We start from the raw sequence: 19,574 nt of genomic DNA, 5'->3' as shown, positions 1-19,574 counted from the left end.
TCTAAGAGAAACGTTTACGTAGATGGCCAGTTCCTCCCATTTTGCTCTTGTTCCTGTTTCTCCATCACGTCTGAAATGAGGCTTTCGTAGAACTGCACCGAAGGGTCTCTGCTCTGTGCACGATCCCCGCAGTGGCGGGCTAAGCCACGGACGCGTCTACACACACAGCGCATTCCCGTCGGCACCTGCTTCTCCTTGGTGATGTGTCCTCCGGCCGCCGCTGCTGGCACCCTGCGCTCGGGGTCCACGCGGGACTCGGCCCTGAGCGAGACCAGCTTTTGGCCGTGCGCTGTCAGTGCAGCGGGCAGCTCGGGCTTCTTCCCCTGCTGTGCCCGGCGTCCCTCCACCCCCCCGGCTTCCCCCCATGGCGTCCCGAGCCGGGGCATCGCTGACCATAGTCCTACGTAACGCCTGCTACGTGTCCTTATACTCTGCTAGTGCCAGGGACTCGGTGTCCCCACGTCCACAGCCGGCGTGCGCCACACTGTCTCTGATGGGCAAGCAGCCCCCCGCACCCCACAGATGGGGCCACGTCACGTCACAGAGGACAAGGACGGTGGCCAGCCCCCTACGTTTCCTTCCCGCTGTTTCTTCAGCCCAAAATGTCAATGGGAAGATGAGAACATGGAAACAATATTTGAAATAAATGTACATTTACAGGATATGACAAAAGCTTGATATAAATGTATAAATATAAATGTAGACACTGGGCTGTGCAGGTGCAGGGGACTCAGACCTGCGGGGGCAGAATGCTGGGCCCTGAGCCCCGCCGCGTCACGGGGACAAGACTGTGCCTGTGCAGGGCCCACCTCAGAGACGCTGATTTAATTGGTCAGCCTTTAATCGGATCAATGGCCTGAGGTAATCCCAGCAAGCCAAGCTCACCGACGCTCTTGCTTCCATAAAAGGACCTTGAAAGTGTTCTGGGGGCGCCTGGGTGGTTCAGTCGGTTGAGCGTCCAGCTTCAGCCCAGATCACGATCTCACAGTTCGTGAGTTTGAGCCCCATGTCAGGCTCTCTGCTGCCAGCTCAGAGCCTGGCTCCTCCTTCAGATTCTGTGTGTGTCTCTCTCTCTCTCTGCCCCTCCCCTGCTTGTGCTCCATCTCTGTCTCTCAAAAATAAGTAAACGTTTTAAAAAAATGAGCGTTCTGACTGGCCGGCACCTTGCCAGTGACCTAGGGGGTCTGCCATCCTGTCTCTGTAACAAAACCCTGGCCGCGCCCCCCAGCTCCGCGAATCTCACCCCTGCCTGCGGAGAGGCCCCTGCACTTAGCAGTCACCTTGGACCTCAGCTGAAAAGCAAGCTCTCAGGGGACCTTTCGGACCCTTTAGGAACATAGAGAGGAAGGAAGCCTCTCGAAGAAAGCCTCTCCAGACTGAGAACAGCGCCGTCTGCCTCTCATTTAAAATGGGAAGGCAGCTCTGGCAACGGTCGTGTAACGGCTGCGCCTTTTACCTTTCTGGAACCTGCTTGCTTAGCGAGGCTACTGAACACACAAGACCTCCCCTATCGTTTTCAATGGAAGAACTTCTTTTTGGAAGGATATAAAAGCCCCAACATTCCAGGGCAAGAGCTGAGCAGAAACTGTCACAGCAGAGGGTGGACCCTGCAGGGGTGTGGCACCAAGGCCACGTGGCTTTCCCAGGAGGACCTGACCCCTCCCGGGCGCCCATGAGGCGTTCAGACCCGAGGGCGCTGGGGGCGGGAGAGTCCTGTCTTCACAACTCCGTGTCGCCGGCGTTGGCCGTGGGGGAGCCTCCACCGGGCAGACGTGGACCCGCCTTCTCCAGGACACCGCACGATCTGCCCCCAAACTGGGGTTCTCCCGGGCCGCCTGGAGTAGGAAGTCTTGGCGGACTGGGGCAGCCACACAAACCTGGTTCCGCTTGTTGCTAAAAACACGCTCTTTCCTCCCAAGCTGTGACCCACGGCCTTGGGAAGCAGCGCTCGTGTATCCGGGGCCAGAGGCTCCTTCTCACAGGGACGATGGGTTCCTCCAGCTAGTGTTAATGTGCCTCTCAGACTTTCTAGAACATTCCAAAACGCGTGGAGAATCCCAGCGCCAACCAGGCCAGGTGCTCACAGCAGTCAGCCCGCACACACGTGACGGGAGCATCTGCAGGGCCTGAGGCCTGCGTGCTCAGGGACACCCTTCCTCAAGTCCTGCTCGGTCCTTCTCCTGGCGCTCACCGCCCCTCCCCCATGGAGGCTAATCAACCACGGGGCGGCGGTGGCTCTGCCGAGTAGACAATGCACGGGCTCTAACGTCGTATCTTGTAGCATGAAGGAGATCTCCCTGTAACTGTGATCATTGACCTTGGGGATATTTTAACTCACCCGTCCAAGAGCGACGTGAGCAGGGGGCGCACATCCTCAAATACCACTTGCTGGGATTCCGCTGGACCATAAACTCTGCGAGGCAAAGTGGAAATGTTGCATGATTGGAAGAGAATGAATTAGTAGGCAGATGGGAACACCTGCCAACAAGGTCTTCACCCACTTCCCACAGAAGCTCCCGGCATTGTCGAGATTCCTGTTTTCTTAAACAATAAAAGGTTAATCCCCTTGCCTTTCAAGCTAACAGAGGTTAAGGAAGACTAGAGAATTGTCTTCTCTGTTGTAGAAACACAATAAGCAAAACTATGAATGCTTGCAAAGCAGAAAGGAAAAGCAAGGAAGAAGGAGAAGAAAGGACACCATATAATTATCCCAGAACTAAATTAGCTCCACTTAAGTGGGTCCAACAATAATACTGCAAAAATCATACTCCAGGCAACATTGGCTACACAATGTTTAGTCTTTATGTTCCAGCTCTTAACAGAACTGTTTTCCACACCCCAGGTTAGTGGGCACCAGGACTGGGGGGTCACTATGGAAAGGGAATCCAGTGCGGCTCTGTGTTTAGAAGTACCCACAAATACAGCTAAGCAGGACGTGACTTCCAAAAAATGCACTTTGCTGCGGAATTTGAGACGAGACCGGAATGTCTGGGCTTTGAGAGCGGGCTTTGTGCCGGATCATGAGCGCATGAAACACACGGCAGGGGGCAGGTGTACTGAGTCGAGTGTGCGTTGCATTTAAGCTTAGACTCCTGAAATACAAGGTTTTATTTAGCTGGAACTGATTTTTTCTCTTCTTTCATTTTCAAAATGTTTCATAATGTGCGACTGACTGATCCATATTACCTCTAGAAGCAGAATTAATTTTGAACCTCAGAGGCATCTTGTATAAAATGTTTATTCTGCGTCATCAGGAAGGCATTTAGAGCAAGTGGCGTGATGCTGAGCTCCTGAATCTTTCTTTTAACTTAGCCCTGAACTCCCCTGGGCCCGGCTACTTCGCACAAGCCCCCCCTCTGCCCACAGCCTGTGGAAGCTGACCTCGTGTCCCTCTGCTTTGTCTGCAGAAGTCTCGGGGTCTGCAAAGCATGAGTCTTCCACACACAGCACAACGTTACCATCACCACATTTTGAAAAGTTAGCAGTAATTCCCTAATATCACCCCCCAAGTCGTTCAGCATTCTCTGACCTTTCTCCAGTTCGCTGATAGGCTTAGTTTTCCTCTTAGTTTTTAAAACTCATGATTGAAACGAGGCATTTCCGTGGCCGCTGGCCGAATGTGTTCTAAATCTCTAACCCATAGTAGGGTCAGCAAACTTTACCTAATTAGTAACTAGTTGGGGCTTTGTGAACATCTTACTTAAGCCCTCAGGTCTTTCCCACCAACGTGAAGCCAAGGGCAAGGGTCCTGTGCCACCTGCGCGTGGTCACACGGTGTCCAGTCACTGCTCAGGAGCCCCAGTGGACTCAGCGAAGGGATGACCTAAGATCTGGGCGGGGCCGTGCACTGGGCACCCCAGAGTCAAAGGTCGGGACCTGGCGCAGGGACACTTAGAGAGGTTGAGGGCCACACAGGTTCTGTGCAAACGCTAGTCAGCGCGTGCACACAGACAGCTCAGTCAGAAGATACCGTGGAAGGAAGCTCCCATCGGAGAAAAACAAACTGAAAACCTCGCCACGACCCTCATGAGAAAGGCCCAAGTTCTTTAGGGAGAAAATTATAAAACTCTCCTGAAGGACATAACTCAAGTCCAGCAAATAACAAGATAGACCACGTCCTTGAACAGCAAGACTCAAGCCTGCGAGGAAGTTAGTGTGTGAAGTTCCCTTACTCCCCCCAACCCCCAGAGACCATCTCCACCAGCAGGATTTCCTCTGGAGCCACATAATGTGATTATACACCTGATTTGGCAAAACAAGAGATCAGAATAGCAAGGAAAAGCCCAGGGTAGGCTGTCCCGGACCCGGAAGCCTGCACCTGAGCCAGGGGGCGGGGCGGGAGGGGGGAGCTCCGGGGCAGCAGAGACAAGTCGGAACTGGACCCCACCTGGCGGCTGTATGACAAAGAGGTGTCGTGTCAGATTAGGGGGGAAGATGTGTTTCACTGAGTGCTCTCCCTAACTGGGAGGTACATGGGATCTATGCCTTAGACAGTATTCTAGGCTGTTCCAGACGGGTCATAGGTTAATGTGAGAAGTCAAACCATACAAATCATGGAAGTACACGTGGGTATATTCTTCTTGAACCTGGTGGCCTTTGTCACCATAATTAAGTCCCAGGGGGGACAGGTTTTGCATGGGTAAGAGCTATCAGAAGCGAAGAAAAAAATACAAATGACAAACTTGAAAAAACAGTTGCAACTTAAATCACAGACAAAAGATCAATATCCCTGATACATAAAGTGCTCCAAAAAATAAAGAAAAAGGCCAATGATCTTTATGATTTACTTTCACATTTCCTTCTATTTCTTATAAATTCCTTATATAGGAACACGCTCCCCATACTTCTCCTCGTATCAGAAATCCCTTCTGCATCTTCGTAGAAACGCATCCAGAGATGCGAGCTCACCGGAGACAGAGCTGCCGGTGGCCCTTAGCAGCCTCGGCGTGGGTCCAGCCTCCGGCCAGAGAAGCCGAAGCAGGTGCGGCCCCAGGGCCGAGCAGGCCCTGGCAGGAAGCCGTGGGCACACTGGGCCCGGGGACCAGCGGACCCACGGGGCCAGCCCAGTCCTCGCGGGTCGGGGGAGAGGGGGGGGAAGGCAGAGCCGCCCTGGGGACTCATTCCACACAGCCAGCACCCCCACCGCCTCCAGCGTGTGCCAGGTGGTCCCGGGGGGTCCCTGACCCTCTTCTCTTTCCTCCTCTGTGCCTTTGGCCATTTTGTCTCCCCACCGGCATGTCCTCTCTTCTCTGCCTGGTCAACTCCTGGTTAACGGAGCCGTCAGGACCTAGTGCGGGCGCCCGCAGCCCCCCTCCCCCACAGCCGCCTCTGCCTGGAACGGGAGTCAGGGAAGGCTCGAACTCGGGACCACGGGACCCGACAGGAGCATGCTGCGGGTACATCACAGCAGGAAGGTAGCCGGAGGACCGGCACGAGTCCGCTGGGTGCCCGATACATCCGTCACGCTCTAAACAGCAAAATCACTTCTTATTTTTCTTTCGGCATTTCGGGTCAATGGCTGTTACTTTTAATTTGCCATTAAAAACATAATGATATACTGTTATCCCACTCAGAGGATGCGATGGTCTCCCGACTCTGGGCCCGTTCACCCTTCTCCCGAATGTTTTAGGAAGGACTGTGGTTTCCCTTTCACACACACTTATTTTTAAAAAGGGGCTAAGTACTGAAACTGTTGAGAGTTTCTTTCAGCGCTGAAATGAAATATTTCGACATTTATTAGTTCTGTCAGATGCTGTTATAAATAGTGTTCTGATCTCAGAAGACGCATAGGCTCCGTTTTTGAAGTGGGTCAGTCCTGAACACATTCTTCCCCAGAACAAATTCTCATGGAAATTCAGAGGCGAATTCTCTTCTTGGATAGAAGGAAGTCATTTACTTGCAGATTCCTTTCTTTCTTCTGTTCAGACCTTCCCCTTCACACTGACCCCAGTGTGTATGATGTGCTGCCCCCCAGTTCCCCAAAACGAGGTCCCAGAGACACTGACAGGCCGTCCCTGCACCCAGTGCCCATGCCCCTGCCCTGGGTCCGGCGGCCGCTGACCCCGACGGGACTCCGGAAAGGGCGAGTGAGCGGCGGGCCTTGTGTCTCCGCCTGTGGCCCCCACCCCCGCCCCAGGCGTCCCCGCCAAGGCCAAGGCCGAGGGACCCGCACAGACGTGCTTGGAGCGATTTGTAGCCACAGGACCATGAGGGGATCGAAGACCAGGATCCCACAGCACAGCCGGCCCACTTGTCTCTTACGGTCCCTTTGAAAAGTTGATTGTATTTTTAAACCTGAGGTACGGATGGATTCCGTGTTTCAGCCCTGGACGCGCGCCTGCGAGGCCACCACCCAGACGGAGAGCAGCTCCCCGCCCCGGGGGGACCCTGGCTTGTTCTCCACCCCCAGGGTTTTGTCTTTTCCAGAAGGTCTGGGTCATGCAGAAAGGGTGTGTTCAGTGTCACAGGAAATCCCATCCGACCACCTTCGATGCCATCAACCACGCGGACACCTCCAGCCCCCGCCGGTGGTTTCGGCGACCTGCCCCGCGGACGGGCACCCCCACACGACGGAGGACATCGGCGTCTGGCGGCTGCAGCGTCTGGGCAGGCGCCTTGCGCGCCGGCTCTCGGCCGGGTCAGCGCCGTGACCTCCACAGGCTGGCTCCGGCGTGGGGCCTGCCTCCCCGGCTCCTGAGGACGTCCGCTCCCAGCGCGTGGCGTCCGAGCAGAGCCGATACGTCTTTTCTTGTATAAATCGTGCTGTTAGTGGCGTTTCTGGCAATTCCTTGCCTCACTCACGGTCACAAAGATTTCCTCCCATGTCGGTTTCTGAAAGTTTTATGGTTTTATGTGTCATATTTAGGTCTAGATTCCATTTCAGTTAGTTTTTGCAAAAGCTGTGACCCTCAGGGGCGCCTGGGCAGCGCGGTCAGGTCATGGTCTCACGGTTCCTGAATTCGAGCCCCGCGTCCAGGTTGCCGCTGTCACAGCCTGAAGCCTGCTTGGGGTTCCCTCTCTCCCCCTCCCCTGCTCACCCTCTCTCTCAAAATAATAAATACGCTTAAAAAAAAGACACGACGTGCTTTCTCCACTCAGTTGCCTTTGCTCTTTGGCAATTAGTGCAAATGACGGGATATATTGTGAATTTCATGAACCAAATGCTAACGCAGATTGATATTTGTCTAACTTTGCTTCTGCGTCAAAGCACTTACCTCTCAAAACGATATGTTTTATTAATCAGAGGGTGAGCAGGCCGGTCACATTTCACCAGGACTGTTTCCTAATGAGAAAGCATAAACAGAGCAGTTAGGACTCAGCCAGGGCGACCCTGGGAACGCAGCACAGGGTGGACAGAGCCCAGCCCTCGGGCCGTCCAGCGGCCGCCTGTTTTTGTAAACAGTCTTCGTGGAACTCAGCCACGCCCAGGTTAGGGATTGTCTGCGGATGCATTTTGCTCAACCGCACAATTGAGTAACTAAGACATTGACCAGATGGTCCCCAAAGGCTGTAACATTTCCTTCCCCTCTAGGGGACACACGGCTGGGCACCGGTGCCAGAGGAAAGTCACACCCGTGGCGGGAGGCACGGGGAAGCTCATTCCCTGCTTCTCATGGGGGGGGCAGCACCCAGGGCACCGCCTCGTGGGCACTTGACGCCTCGAGCCAGGGGCCAGGCCCTCCCAGGGCCGAGTCCCGTCGCGGACACATTGCAGGTGTAACCGGGGGCCCTAAGAGTTTTGGAGTCCGGACCCTTCCCCGCGGTCTGTGTGCAGGAGCAGACGCTGCCTCAGCCAGAGACGGGGCCTCAGGTTTCTTTTCCTTAAGCGGAGAAACAAAATACACACTCCGAATGGGCTCCAGTTCTGGGACACAGTGTACACCCCGACCAGGCGTGTAGGAAGACGTAGAAACAAGCCAACGATTAATTTTTCCGTGACCGCTTTCGGAGGCCGTGCCTCCCCAGCTTCTCGCTGGTACTTTGAGATACGTGTTTCTCTCTGCGAAAATAAATGCACGTCCAGAAAGCGGCCTGTGTAGACGCTACAGACATAAGCGGTGGAATTCAATAGCTGTCTGCTCTAGACGCGGCTGCTCCCTCCCGCCGACTGCGCGGTGGGGCCCTGGGAGCCGCGTGCGGCGGCTTCCGGATCCGGGAGGTCCCCCGGGTCAGATGCTGGTCCCGCCAGAGACGGGTGTGCGCTGTCCCCACAAGCACCACCGGGACGCAGGTGCGCCTCTGGGCGAGGCGGGCGCCCAGGCGCGTGTGCGGTAAGGACTCGCCCGCACGCCCACGAGTCAGGCCTTCGTCTCACCGGAAGCGTCTCCCGTGGGCGCCCGTGCCGACACCCCCCTGCCGCAGGGGGGCGGCCGCAGCGCCGCCACGCGGGCCGCTGGCGTCTCCGTCTCCAGGCCAGCGCCCTTCCTTCGAGCTCACCCTTCACGTCACTGCCTTGCAGACCTTTCCGATGGGTCCGGCAGCCGAGAAGGCGAGGAAGTCACCCCCACCAAAGGGTGTGGGGAGGACTCAGGACGCAGGCTGCGGACCCGCCACTCAAAGCCTGCTCCCAAGCTGCCGGGCCGCGGGGGCAGAGCGGGAGGTCGTTGGCCACCATAACGGGAAGTGCGTCGGAGCAGATGGGGCTGGCAGCCCGGGCCCGGGACTCTGGCCAGGACGCAGCAGCGTCGGTGCCGGGGGCCTCCTGCCGCTGCCCCGTCACCATCCGCGGGCGTGGGCGTGGCCGTGTCCCAACACGCATGCAAGGAAGAGGCCTGACCCTGAGGGGAGTGACTGAGGCAGAGCCCGCTTCTCTGCTGAGAGTGACGTCAGTGTATGATGACCAGAATGTTCCCTGTGAGGGACGCAGCTCCTAAATCCTTAAAAAAAATTTTTTTAATGTTCACTTACTTTTGAGAGCGACAGTGACAGAGCACAAGTTGGAGGGGCAGAGAGAGGGAGACAGAATCCGAAGCAGCTCCAGGCTCCAAGCCGTCCGCACAGAGCCTGACGTGGGCTTCGAACTCCTGAACGGCGAGATCATGGCCTAAGCTGAAGCTGGATGCTTAACCGGCTGAGCCCCGCGGGCGCCCCTCCTACATCTTTGTAACGCCCGAACTCCGGCGGAAGATGCAGGAACAAAGTGTAAGGCACGGACGCCGTTTCGGAGCAGAGCCCAGAACTGGCGTCCAGACCCCGGACCTGACCACCAGCCCCCGCCGCTCGCTCCCCGCTTGAGGCGTGTTTTCACGGTGGTGCTCCTTTAATATCGTGCCAGGACGTAACCCTAGTGCCCCAGGATGAATTCCACGGGAACACACACCCCAAAGTGTTTTGCTGGCGTCTGCAAATGTCTGCGTTTTAACCATAAAGAAAAACAAATGGAAAACGCTACGGTTCACAATGTCTCACCCGAAAGCTCAAGGGACACCCTGAAAGGAACATAAAAAGCCATAAAAACAAGCGTGAGTCCAGAAGCTGCCCGGGCTCCTGAGGAAGTCGTCCTACAGGGCGACCGCTAGATGGCGGACAACATCTGAAACAATTCCAGGAGCAAGATCCCATTTTCCCAAAACCAGCTTAGATGTTCTTCCCGGCCAATCACACAAACGCCTCCCCATTCATAGCACTCGGGGCCTCTTCTCAGAAATAAGATTCGTTTCCCGCATCTTTGAACATGATTTCTCTTCATCCAAAATGTCAAGCTCTTGCCCCGGGCCAGCCTTCCTTCCGGGAGGGGAGCGGCCGGATGCTCAGAGGTGGTGGGCGCAGACCCTCGGCGCTCGGTGCCGGGCGAACGCCCTGGTGGGAGCCCGGGCTCCGCGGACGTGGGTGTGGAAGGTAGATCAGAGGCGGTGAACCGTTTCCTGACGTGCAGCCCCTTCCTCACCTGTTTTCCGGTTTGTATTTAATCCCCTCGACAGCTTTCAAAAAAATCTAGGCCCAGAATCCTTCGCCATCCATGGCCACCCAATGTTGAAGCCAAAAGTACATTTTTTGTCCCACATTTGACCAAGAGGAGGTAAGTGAAGTGTGTTCAGACCGTGGGCGCAGGCCCTGTCCTCCGGCGCCACCTCTGGGTCCCGGCCCTCCCGCCGACGGCACTCAGCGGGGCAGACGTGCGGGGTTCCGCAGCAAGCGGCAGGGTCTCTCTCCTCCGGGGTAGGCACTCAGCTCTATCCCCGGGGGAAGATCAGCTCCTTATTCTGAAAACCCTGCTGCGTGGGCTGGAGTTGTGCCAATACAAGGCACGGACCCTCTCCCAAGAGGGGATGTCTGAGCTCCGTGGGGGGAGGGGCCGAGAGGGCCCTGCCCGGTGACGTAAGAGACAGGCATCGCTGCCATCAGGAGGGATTTGCCACTCACCCGAGTCGCTGCCGGCATCGAGATGCGCCGATCTCAGCAAAATCACGTTCAGTTTAAAAACTCAGTCCCAGATCGGGGGCGCCTGGGTGACTCAGTCAGATAAGCGTCCGACTTCAGCCCAGGTCATGATCTCACAGTTTGTGGGTTCAAGCCCCGCGTCGGGCTCTGTGCTGACAGCTTGGAGCCTGGAGCTGCTTCTAATTCTGTGTCTCCCTCTCTCTCTGCCCCTCTCCCACTTGTGCTCTGCCTCTCTCTGTCTCTCAAAAATAAGTAAATGTAAAAAAAATAAAAACTCAGGCCCCAAGGTACAAGGAAAACTAGCCAGTGGCTTTTCAGGAGCAAATATAGAAAATTTATACACATACAAACATCTACAGTTCACACTGTTCTATTTGTAAGTATCACTTACGTAAGTTTTTATATAAGTATTCTAAGTACTTATAAACATTATATGATTTATACGTTTTATTGCTGTCTATATCAATATTTAGCGCAAGACACTATCAACATAAAACCCGAACTAGCGAGGACCCCAGGCGAGGTGGGCGGGGGTGGCGTCAATCACCGCCACGGTCCAGTTTCCGCCCTGGACGATGGACTCACAGAGGTGACCCACGGCGGGGCCGAGTGTTCCCACAGACATCCCCCACAGCGTCCCCTGGGAGGTCGGGAACGGGGCCAGGGGGTGCCGGCCCCCAGGGCACACGCGCATGGGCGTGGCCGCACCCAGGCGAGGTGCTGGTACATGTCCACTCGGCAGAGCCGGGGCGAGACACGCCTGGCCGCGGCACCCAGCTCCACCCGCCCGTCCCCCGACAGGGCACGGGGCCACGGGGACCACAGACCGTCACTGGCCCCGCGGTTCTGGAGGGTCTTCGGGTAAGAAGCACCCACAGAGGTCTTCACAACTAGGACAGACCCGTCTGCTAATTCGCACTCTGGTCCAATGTGTCGTCTGACCCTGGACGGTTGTTCACGTTTCCTGCCACCTGTGAAAGGAGCTGGCGGGTCAAGGCCCCCACGCACCTCACAAAATTCGCCAAGTCCATGGTTCTAACGTTTGGATTAAAGTAGCGTCTCCACAACGGAGCAAACAGCAGGAACCACGACTGTGGCAGGAGCTCCGAGACCCCCCGCGGATGCGTCCTGCGGCAGAGGAGCGCGGCCTTCCTGGGGTGGCGCTGGGGGCGGGATGAGGGCCACGCTCTCCGGGCAGCCGACTGAAAGCCACGAAATAACCAACCAGCAGAAGGAGATGTAAATACACAGCTTGAATTTGAAGTAAGCTGATGGGAAGAGAACGAGAATTTCTTCCTGAAGTCTGGGAACTCCCTAGAAATGCAGACACAGGTCTGTGCAGGTCACACTTGCTGTTATAACAATTTTCAATTCTTCACTGTCGGCTCATATTTAAGAAACTGAATCTTGATTCCGGAAAGGCCCCTTTACACCCACGACTTCACCGCAGGGAAGAGCGGATCGTCATGGCCTCAAGAAGCGGTGTGACAGGGCCGAGGCGCACGGCAGGCCGGTGACTCCGGTCTTCCTGTTTCCACCCCGTTTCGTCGGTGGCAGAACGGACAGGAAAGCCCCAGGCCATGGAATGAACTGGAAGCATGTGTATCATTCGCTCAGGGCTATGCCAGGTCCAGACCGAGTCTCGTGGTCAACAGAACGGCAAAGCCCGCACGTGGGGGCGCAGGTGAATCTAACCAAACCCGCGGTGGAAAATTATGTGCGATTCTGCCAAGAACGCCACAGAAGTGGATGGAAGGGGGGCAACAAGAGGGCCTAGTTCAGCCCGGGACGCTGGGCACGCAGAGCGGAAGGGCATCCTGGAAGGAGAAAGTGCGCATGCAGAGCCCTGCGGGCAGCAAAGGGCTGGTCATGGTCAAGGCCAGTGTAGCCGGGAACGGTGCGCATGTTCCTCGGCATAAACAGGTCAGAATCGAGACAGTTTCTCCTCCAAGCCAGAGGCCGTGTGTCTGACCACACTGCACCTCCGAGGCCGGCCCCCGACCGAGCGGATCGGACACAGGCTGCTGCGGGGGGGCTGGGTCAGCGAGGTCCAGGGGCAGCAGTGAGGTGGCCCCGAGTGCAGAAGCGAAGGGGACGGAGTAAGTTAGACCCGGGAAGGCTTTCCCTGCAGAACCGAGAGGATCTGAGGGCACTAAGAGGGCAAGCGTCCACAGCGACCCCCACACTTCTGGCCTCAGACAGACCCTGGGAGGGCAGTGCACCACCGCAAATATGGGGAGACAGGACTAGGAGTCTGTCCGAAGGGAAAATCAAGGGTTCAGGTTGGGGTGTTCTGTGTTTGGGACCATGAAGCCGTCCCCAAATATCCGCTGGAGGCGCAGCGGCCTCTCGGGCAGGGACGGGCTTCTGCGTGCTCTCGCACCTCGTCCCCACAGACACCAGAGGGTCCGGGGCGTGACCACAGGTCTCTGCTTTCTGCCACCATCACGGTTATGGCGAGGACCGGGTGAGCCCCACTTAGAGGACAAGTTAGGGGCCTCATGACAGGGCGCCTGGGTGGCTCCGTCAGCTAAGCGTCCGACTTCGGTGCTGCTCATGATCTCACGGTTCACAGGTTCAGACTCTGGAGACAGAGCGCCCGCGGGAGCCCAGAGCCGTGAGGTCATGGCTTCTCTTCACATTCAGTGACACCAAGTCCCCGGACCGGCAGCTCGATTAAGTTAAGGCACAACTTGGGTTCCACTGATTCCCTTAAAGAAAATCCCAAAGGACCCAATCGAAAGAAATATCATCTTATCTTGATGGGCAAAATATAAAGAAACACAAACCCCTCAAACTTCTCAATTTGAAAATTCAGTGGGACTCTGACAGGGACGGGAGAGGACGTCACAGGCTGAACACAGTGACAAAGAACAGCGAGAACAGCGATAACATAATGCAGGGACGGCGACAGGTCCTCAGGGCCTCGGGCTCGGGGGCCACTCTCCCAGCGACGACTCCCGAGGGCCGGCCAGGACGACGCCGCAGCAGGCGCGGCGCAGAGAGGTCCCGTGCGTCCCCACGGGTGCTCAGCGTCTCCTGTGAAAGGAGATCGGCAGGACGGGCCCGGGCCCTTCTCACTCACATTCCGATCGGGGAGCATCTCCTTGTCTCCTGTGGCCGCACTCAGCACTGCTGGCCGAGTGACAGACAGAAACAGCCCTTCAGAACAAGACTTCTTAAAGTGCTTACTTCCAGAGACTGGCGAGAGTTTTCGGTGCCGCTTAACCGTTCTCTGGGCTTCTGCGTAAACATGAAGCTGCCGCTCCAGGAACCAGAGCGGCTTAGGAAGAGTCGCCGCAGGTTATGACATGTGACCGCGTAGGACGGACTCCATGGGCCGACCTTGTGGGGGCGGGGCCAGCCGCTCACGGCTTCCAGGGGCACCTCCCATTTCCCTCGCACCTTGTAAAGATCAGACAGCACAGCGTTTGATTTAACTGACTAGACTCTTTTCAGCACAGCCCCCAGGCCGTTACCAGTCCCCTGCATACGGTGACTACGACCCCACACAAGTCCTAATCTGGCCGCTGGCCGTGCAGGTGCCCTGACTGCCAGCCTGGGGCGTCTCTCACTCCGCCTCCTCCCCCGCTTCTTGGCGGTACTGATTTCTCAGGGATCGGGTCACCGGGCCTGTGAAGTGTCTCCCGGTCTGACTTGGCTGATTTCTTTCCTTTTGTCCAAAATGACAGATACCCAGACTCCATTAGACGCGGGGCTCGACTTTGTAGCCCCCGTCTCTTCCCTGGGGGGGCTGTAGCACGGTGGCCTGGGACCACCTCCTCATGCCTGGGCATCCCTCTGTGAAACTTCGAGTGTTCAGGGTTCCAGAACCTTCCGTGGTAAAGATCTTGCTGACCCCTAACCGTCTAGCAACCACAGAAGACTGTCACCAGACCCATAAGGGATTTCAAGTGATGACTTCTAACCTTGTCACTCACTCTGAATTGGTTAGCTAGACTCTTCTGCAAAGAAGAACTTTCCATGGCCAACTATTAATTTCTGCTGAAATGCGTTTCAGATAAGAAAGGCATCATAAATGTTTACTTCTTTGAAATTTTTTAGAACAACAGACCGACGTTCTAGCCCTCTCCAAAGGCCTCAGTGAGGTTTGAAGGTAGTGGTACTTGTGAACGGAAGGTTTTGGAGATTCTGTGTTTTTCAGCCTGGCTCCAGTCCTGCCTCCAGCTCCGTCATCTCCCCGACATCGGTAGGCGTCCCTCTGGCACTTGTGGACACAAGCCCTTTGTCTCCCGCCACAGCCCGTGTCCCGGCGGTCCCGTCCAGCAGGGGACGCCACAGTGGGTGCTGGGCTTCCCACTCTTCCTTCCAGGCCATTTGGGTCAATAAAGCTAAAAACGACGCAGGTTCTAAAGAGAAAACAAAATTGTGAGCTGCAGTAAATACGTCCGTTTCACAATTTCACCACACGGTTCGGGCCGAGCCAAGTTGGTTCCAGGCTCCTGTTTCTCTCCTTCTGCTCCAACCTCCGGCCGGTCCTCCGGGCGCTGGCCGGAAAGCCGACGAGCGCGCAGCTGCAGCGAGGGGCCCCAGCTCCGCACCAGGGACGCGGACTTCTCGCTCCCGTGGGAGTCCGGGCACGGGACCCGTCTTCTCTGAGGAGGCGCGGAATAAAGGAGGCATCTCCTCTGTGTTCACCCGTCCCCGAACTGCTCTTCGGGGGGGCGTGTCGGGCACACGCGAGTCACCACAGACAGCCGCTCCGAGCACACGCACCTCATCGACGGCCTGGACCACCTCCGCAGGCTCCGAGCTGGGGGCAGAACAATGGCAGCAATGACTGTGCGTCACCGCGAGCCCCCTTCCGGGTCCCAATCCCCAGCTCTCCTCCGCCACCCATTTCTGCCGGGCTCCTCCCGCTGTCGCTTCCTGGCCCTCCCCTCGGCCCCTCCTTGCCTCTCCTTGTCTGTCTCGTCACCCCTGCTTCTGCCCTCACCCCTCCTCTCGAGGCGACATCTCTGGTTCCCTCCCTGCTCCCCCTTTCACCTGCCCTCCCCTTCCCACGTTCTCGGCCAGGGCTGCCTCTCCTGCCTCCGCTCTCGGCTCAAGTCCCCGCTTGTGTCGTGCGGGAGAGACGGACAGACCTGCATCCGGTGCCTCCCGCAAGCCCAGCCGGGGGAGCGGCGGGTGGGCAAGGGACGGGGCACCCAGCCTCGCCCCCAGGGCCCGGGCCGTGTGGAGGTAACCGTGAATCTGGAAGAAGGCGATGTGCCGCAGAAGTGGGAACCAGATGAATGTAAGTGATGCAGGAACAGACACAAGGTCAGGAAGCTGCTTCCGCAGCTCTGAGAAGCTCAACGCCCAGGAGCAACCGAGCCCAGTGGGACCCCCGCCCCGGCCGGCCAGCAGCCTCGGAGAGCCGCGCCTACGCGGGAGCATCCCGGTCTGGGGTGGCCACCAACGGCACGTGCTGCAGCCACAAAAGACTTGAAGACAAGCATGCAGCCACGTCGGGAAGGTACGAACCGGATCTGACGCTGCAGGACGGGCCAGCGGCCTAAAGACCTGCGCGCGGCCAGGGCCGGACTGCGTGACGCAGCCGTCAGTGAGGCGTGAGGGAGGCGCCCCGGCAGAGCCAGGCTTGGGCGGGCGAGGGCAGGCCCCGGCCCCCGCCGCCTGACGGGCACAAGGGAGTGCCCGCTGGCTGCGGACCCGCTGACGGCCGGCCTGACGCGAGCGGGGCACGGTGTGCGGCGGCGGCCGGGCGGGAGGGCCCAGATTGTGTCTGTTACTCGGCAACAACGTCAAAACGCTGGGCCGCAGACGGCAGCGGGGCCAGTGCTGGTGCCTTTGTGCGCCCTGAGGGGCCTCTGCATAGACAACGGGGACGCTCCCGTCGCCGCGCCCACACAGAGAGAGGACCAGTGAGCACCCCGCCGGGCGGGGGAGGGGGCGGCGGAGCCCACGGTTCCCGGTGCTCGAGGCGGACATGACCCCTGCACGTCCCTGCTCCGGGCTGGCGGCGGGAGGACAGGAGGCGTGCAGACTGCTGCACATGCGCGCACACACACACACACTCGTGCACGCACACACGTACGCACACGCACACACTCACACTCGGGTGCACACACAGCCAAAGCAGATTACCTGTTCCCTGAAGCCGGATCATCGGATTCTTCATCAAAAGGCAACAAAGGGCGGATCCGACAGTGAACTCGGATATTCCCCCTCAGCTCCTACAACAACGGAGGGTGTGCCTGTGAGCTGGGGGGCGAGGCTGAGCGGACCGGCTGCGTCCTCCGAGAGTGACTTCCGTGTCGGCCTGACGACCGTGTCCCCAGGACGTGAGTGCCGCGGTTCCTTCGTGGTGTCCGGACAAGTCCCCACAGAGATGCTTGGAGTGGTTTAAAGGTCCACACTTAAGTGTGTCCACTTCACAAACCACTGTCTCGTGGTGACAAGTGTCCAGAGACCGCCTCTCAATGGCGACCCGTGTCAAATTGATGGGCATTTTGGGAGAAGCTTCTGTAATCTGGTACTTTTCCTACTTCCAGACCCTGCCAAGAGTCATGGCACCATGTGACAGCACAGAGACATGGGGTGACAGGGCAGAGACACAGGGTGATAGTGTGACAGCGTAGAGACACGGGGTGACGGTGTGACAGCGCAGAGACACGGGGTGACGGTGTGACAGCGCAGAGACACGGGGTGACATGTGACAGCGCAGAGACACGGGGTGACGGTGTGACAGCGCAGAGACACGGGGTGGCAGCTGAGAGTGTGTCCACGTGGCGGGCTCGCCTCAGCCAGGCGGCGCTCAGACCCCGACGGCACGGCGTCCACCACGCGCAGTGACCCTGACCCCCTGCCGCGCCCCCGCCGGTCTTGTACCCATTGGTCCTTCTACGACGCCGGGACCGTAACGAGGCGCCTCCTCCTCGCCAGGACCTCCGAGCCGCAGCCGCGTCCCCCGAAGCCGTCCTTCTCGGCTCCCGCCCCCGGGGCCCTCAGTCACTCACCCCACTGGGTGTCCACAGCAGGGCACCGAGAGGCCTAGAAAGCGCCGGGCAGGCGGCAGGAGCAGGTCAGACGCGGGGGAGCGACCCCCCGGCGGGTCTGGCCATGGAGGAGCCCGGGGACGGGAGAGACTCCCCAGGAGCACCGCCGGGTCCTGGGGCCGCCGGTCTGCGGGGCCGCGAGCAGGCCGGGCTCAACCCCGTCACCGCACCTCACGGAAGTTCATCCAACAAACCGCTAACCGCGGCCTCATGGGGTGCGAACTGGAAACCCGAGGGCCCGCTCCGTGGGCCACAGACCCCAGGCCGCGTGCGGGAGTGAGGGGCGCCGCGCTCTGCGTCCTGCTAACGGGGGAGGCAGAGCTCTGGGCCCCCACATGTCCCAGGGCCCCCTGTGCGGACCTCCACCCCCACGTGCCCCCCGCCCCGCCGCGCTCACCACCAGGCGGTTGTGAAGCTCCCTCCGCCGCCGCCGCTCCAGCAGGTACCGCGCGTCCGCGTCCCGCAGGCGCCGCTCCAGACGGCCCGCCTCGCACCGCCAGGCTGCGACAGGGGTTCGCCCGCGGGTCTGGGGTCAGCCCGCCCTCAGGGACAGGCCCTTCTCCCTCTTGTCCGTCCACTTTTCCATTAAGCACGGCACGTTTTCAAAGCTGAGAGACACGGTTTTCCCTGAAATCGCAGCACCGTCCCCTGCGCGGGGGCACGCGGTGTGCAGGCCCACTGTGCGCACCGGGTCGCCTCCCCCAAGACCATCAGGAGAGTGTCCCTGGGCGGAGTGCACAGAAGAGGCACGAGGGGCCCTGCGTCCTCGGTGACCTGAACTAAGATATTCGGGGGGCGCCTGGGGTCCAGTCAGTGGGCACCCGCTCCGGGTTTTGGCTCAGGTCCTGATCTCACCATTTGTGGGTTCGAGCCCCGCGCCGGCTCTGTGCTGACAGCTCAGAGCCTGGAGCTCCTTCAGGCTCTGTGTCTCCCTCTCTCTGCCCCTCCCCTGCTCTCTCTTTCTCTCTAATAAACTAAGATGTCTGTCAGCCTGGTGGAAACCTAGTGTGCCTTGGTTCACACAGTGCCTCGGGGCCGAAGCACCGGCCTCCGGCTGGGGGGCGAGGACATCCGTCCCGCTCCGACCGTGGCCGAGCCGCACGGACTTCCCGGATGCGAGGAGAGGGCTGAGCAGATCACACGGAGCCTCCAGCCACACCCTGGGAGCTCCGGCCCCCAGGCCCGGGCAGGGGCACGAGTAAGAGGGAGGGACACGGGAGTGGGGCCACGGCTTACTCAGCAGAGCCTGGTGGGCGAGCTGTGCTCTCTGGACCCCCGCGGCCACTTCAGAAAGAGCCGCCTGCAGGTGGTCCCAGCAATTCCGGAGAACTTCCAGAAAAGGGGCATGCAGCGCCTTTATGTCTTGCTTCAGTGTCTACGAAACAAAAACATACAGAACTGAGAGAGTGAGTATTATATGTAATAATTACCCAGGCGTCTATGAAACCAGAACCCAGCCCCACGGAGAACGCAGTCACATGCTAATTTATCATGAACTCAATCCACGTAAGGCTCAAGTTCTTCAAAGTTACGTGGAGGACAGGTTCTGTCTGCTGAGGACTCGCTGGGGAGGCGGCCCGGGCCACCGTCCCTCCGCACACAGCTGCGCAGCCCCGATGTCTCGTCCAGACCACCTGCTCGGAGCCACGCTGTCCTGACCTTGGGGACACACGTCCGCCCAGGCGCGCGGGCAGGTGCCTTCAGAGAAGTGTGGGGACAGTGCAGCGCCGGGCCCTCCCTTCTGATGGGGCTGGAAGGCTGCTGGCGCCCAGACAGGAGGCCCAGAGAGGGTTTGCTCCGCTAAACCTTTCTTTTCTGTAACGGGGACGCCGTGCCCGTAGGTCTGGGAAACGTCCGATCAAATGCCAACACTGAGGTGAGTCGCAGCATGACAGGAGGCAGGGGAAGCCACTCGTGCTGCGGAGGGGCCCGTCCACTCCGCGATGAGTCACAGAACTGATTCTACGGATATCTCGCACGTCCGCTCAGGGGCAGGAAACAGGCCTCGCCGGGCGGACTAATCACGTTTGCAGATGGCGTGTTTGTCATAATCAGGATCTGGGTTTTCCTTCTGACGCTCCCCCAGGTCACGTTGTTCGTAACAACAGTGGAACAATACTCCCCATCGGACGGTGGTATAAAAATACACCCCGCGGCCGCCCCGGACGGGTGCCA

General features: G+C 58.5%; 1 protein-coding gene across 1 annotated transcript in view; it reads right to left on the bottom strand.

The window, feature by feature from the left end:
- Positions 1–19,574, bottom strand: part of KIF25 (kinesin family member 25) — a 36,919-nt gene that overhangs the window by 5,117 nt on the left and 12,228 nt on the right. The window contains exons 4-9 of the mRNA XM_029943273.1: positions 18,636–18,774; positions 17,797–17,900; positions 16,489–16,577; positions 15,118–15,154; positions 7,215–7,282; positions 2,339–2,413 (exon numbers count right to left, since the gene is read on the bottom strand). Coding sequence (XP_029799133.1) covers positions 2,339–2,413; positions 7,215–7,282; positions 15,118–15,154; positions 16,489–16,577; positions 17,797–17,900; positions 18,636–18,774 — 512 coding nt within the window. The remainder of the gene's footprint in view (positions 1–2,338; positions 2,414–7,214; positions 7,283–15,117; positions 15,155–16,488; positions 16,578–17,796; positions 17,901–18,635; positions 18,775–19,574) is intronic.

Source organism: Suricata suricatta, chromosome 7 (assembly GCF_006229205.1).
Source record: "Suricata suricatta isolate VVHF042 chromosome 7, meerkat_22Aug2017_6uvM2_HiC, whole genome shotgun sequence".
Classification (NCBI taxonomy): Eukaryota; Metazoa; Chordata; class Mammalia; order Carnivora; family Herpestidae; genus Suricata; species Suricata suricatta.
The sequence above is the reverse complement of the archived record's forward strand: the minus strand, read 5'-3'. Positions and strand labels throughout refer to the sequence as shown.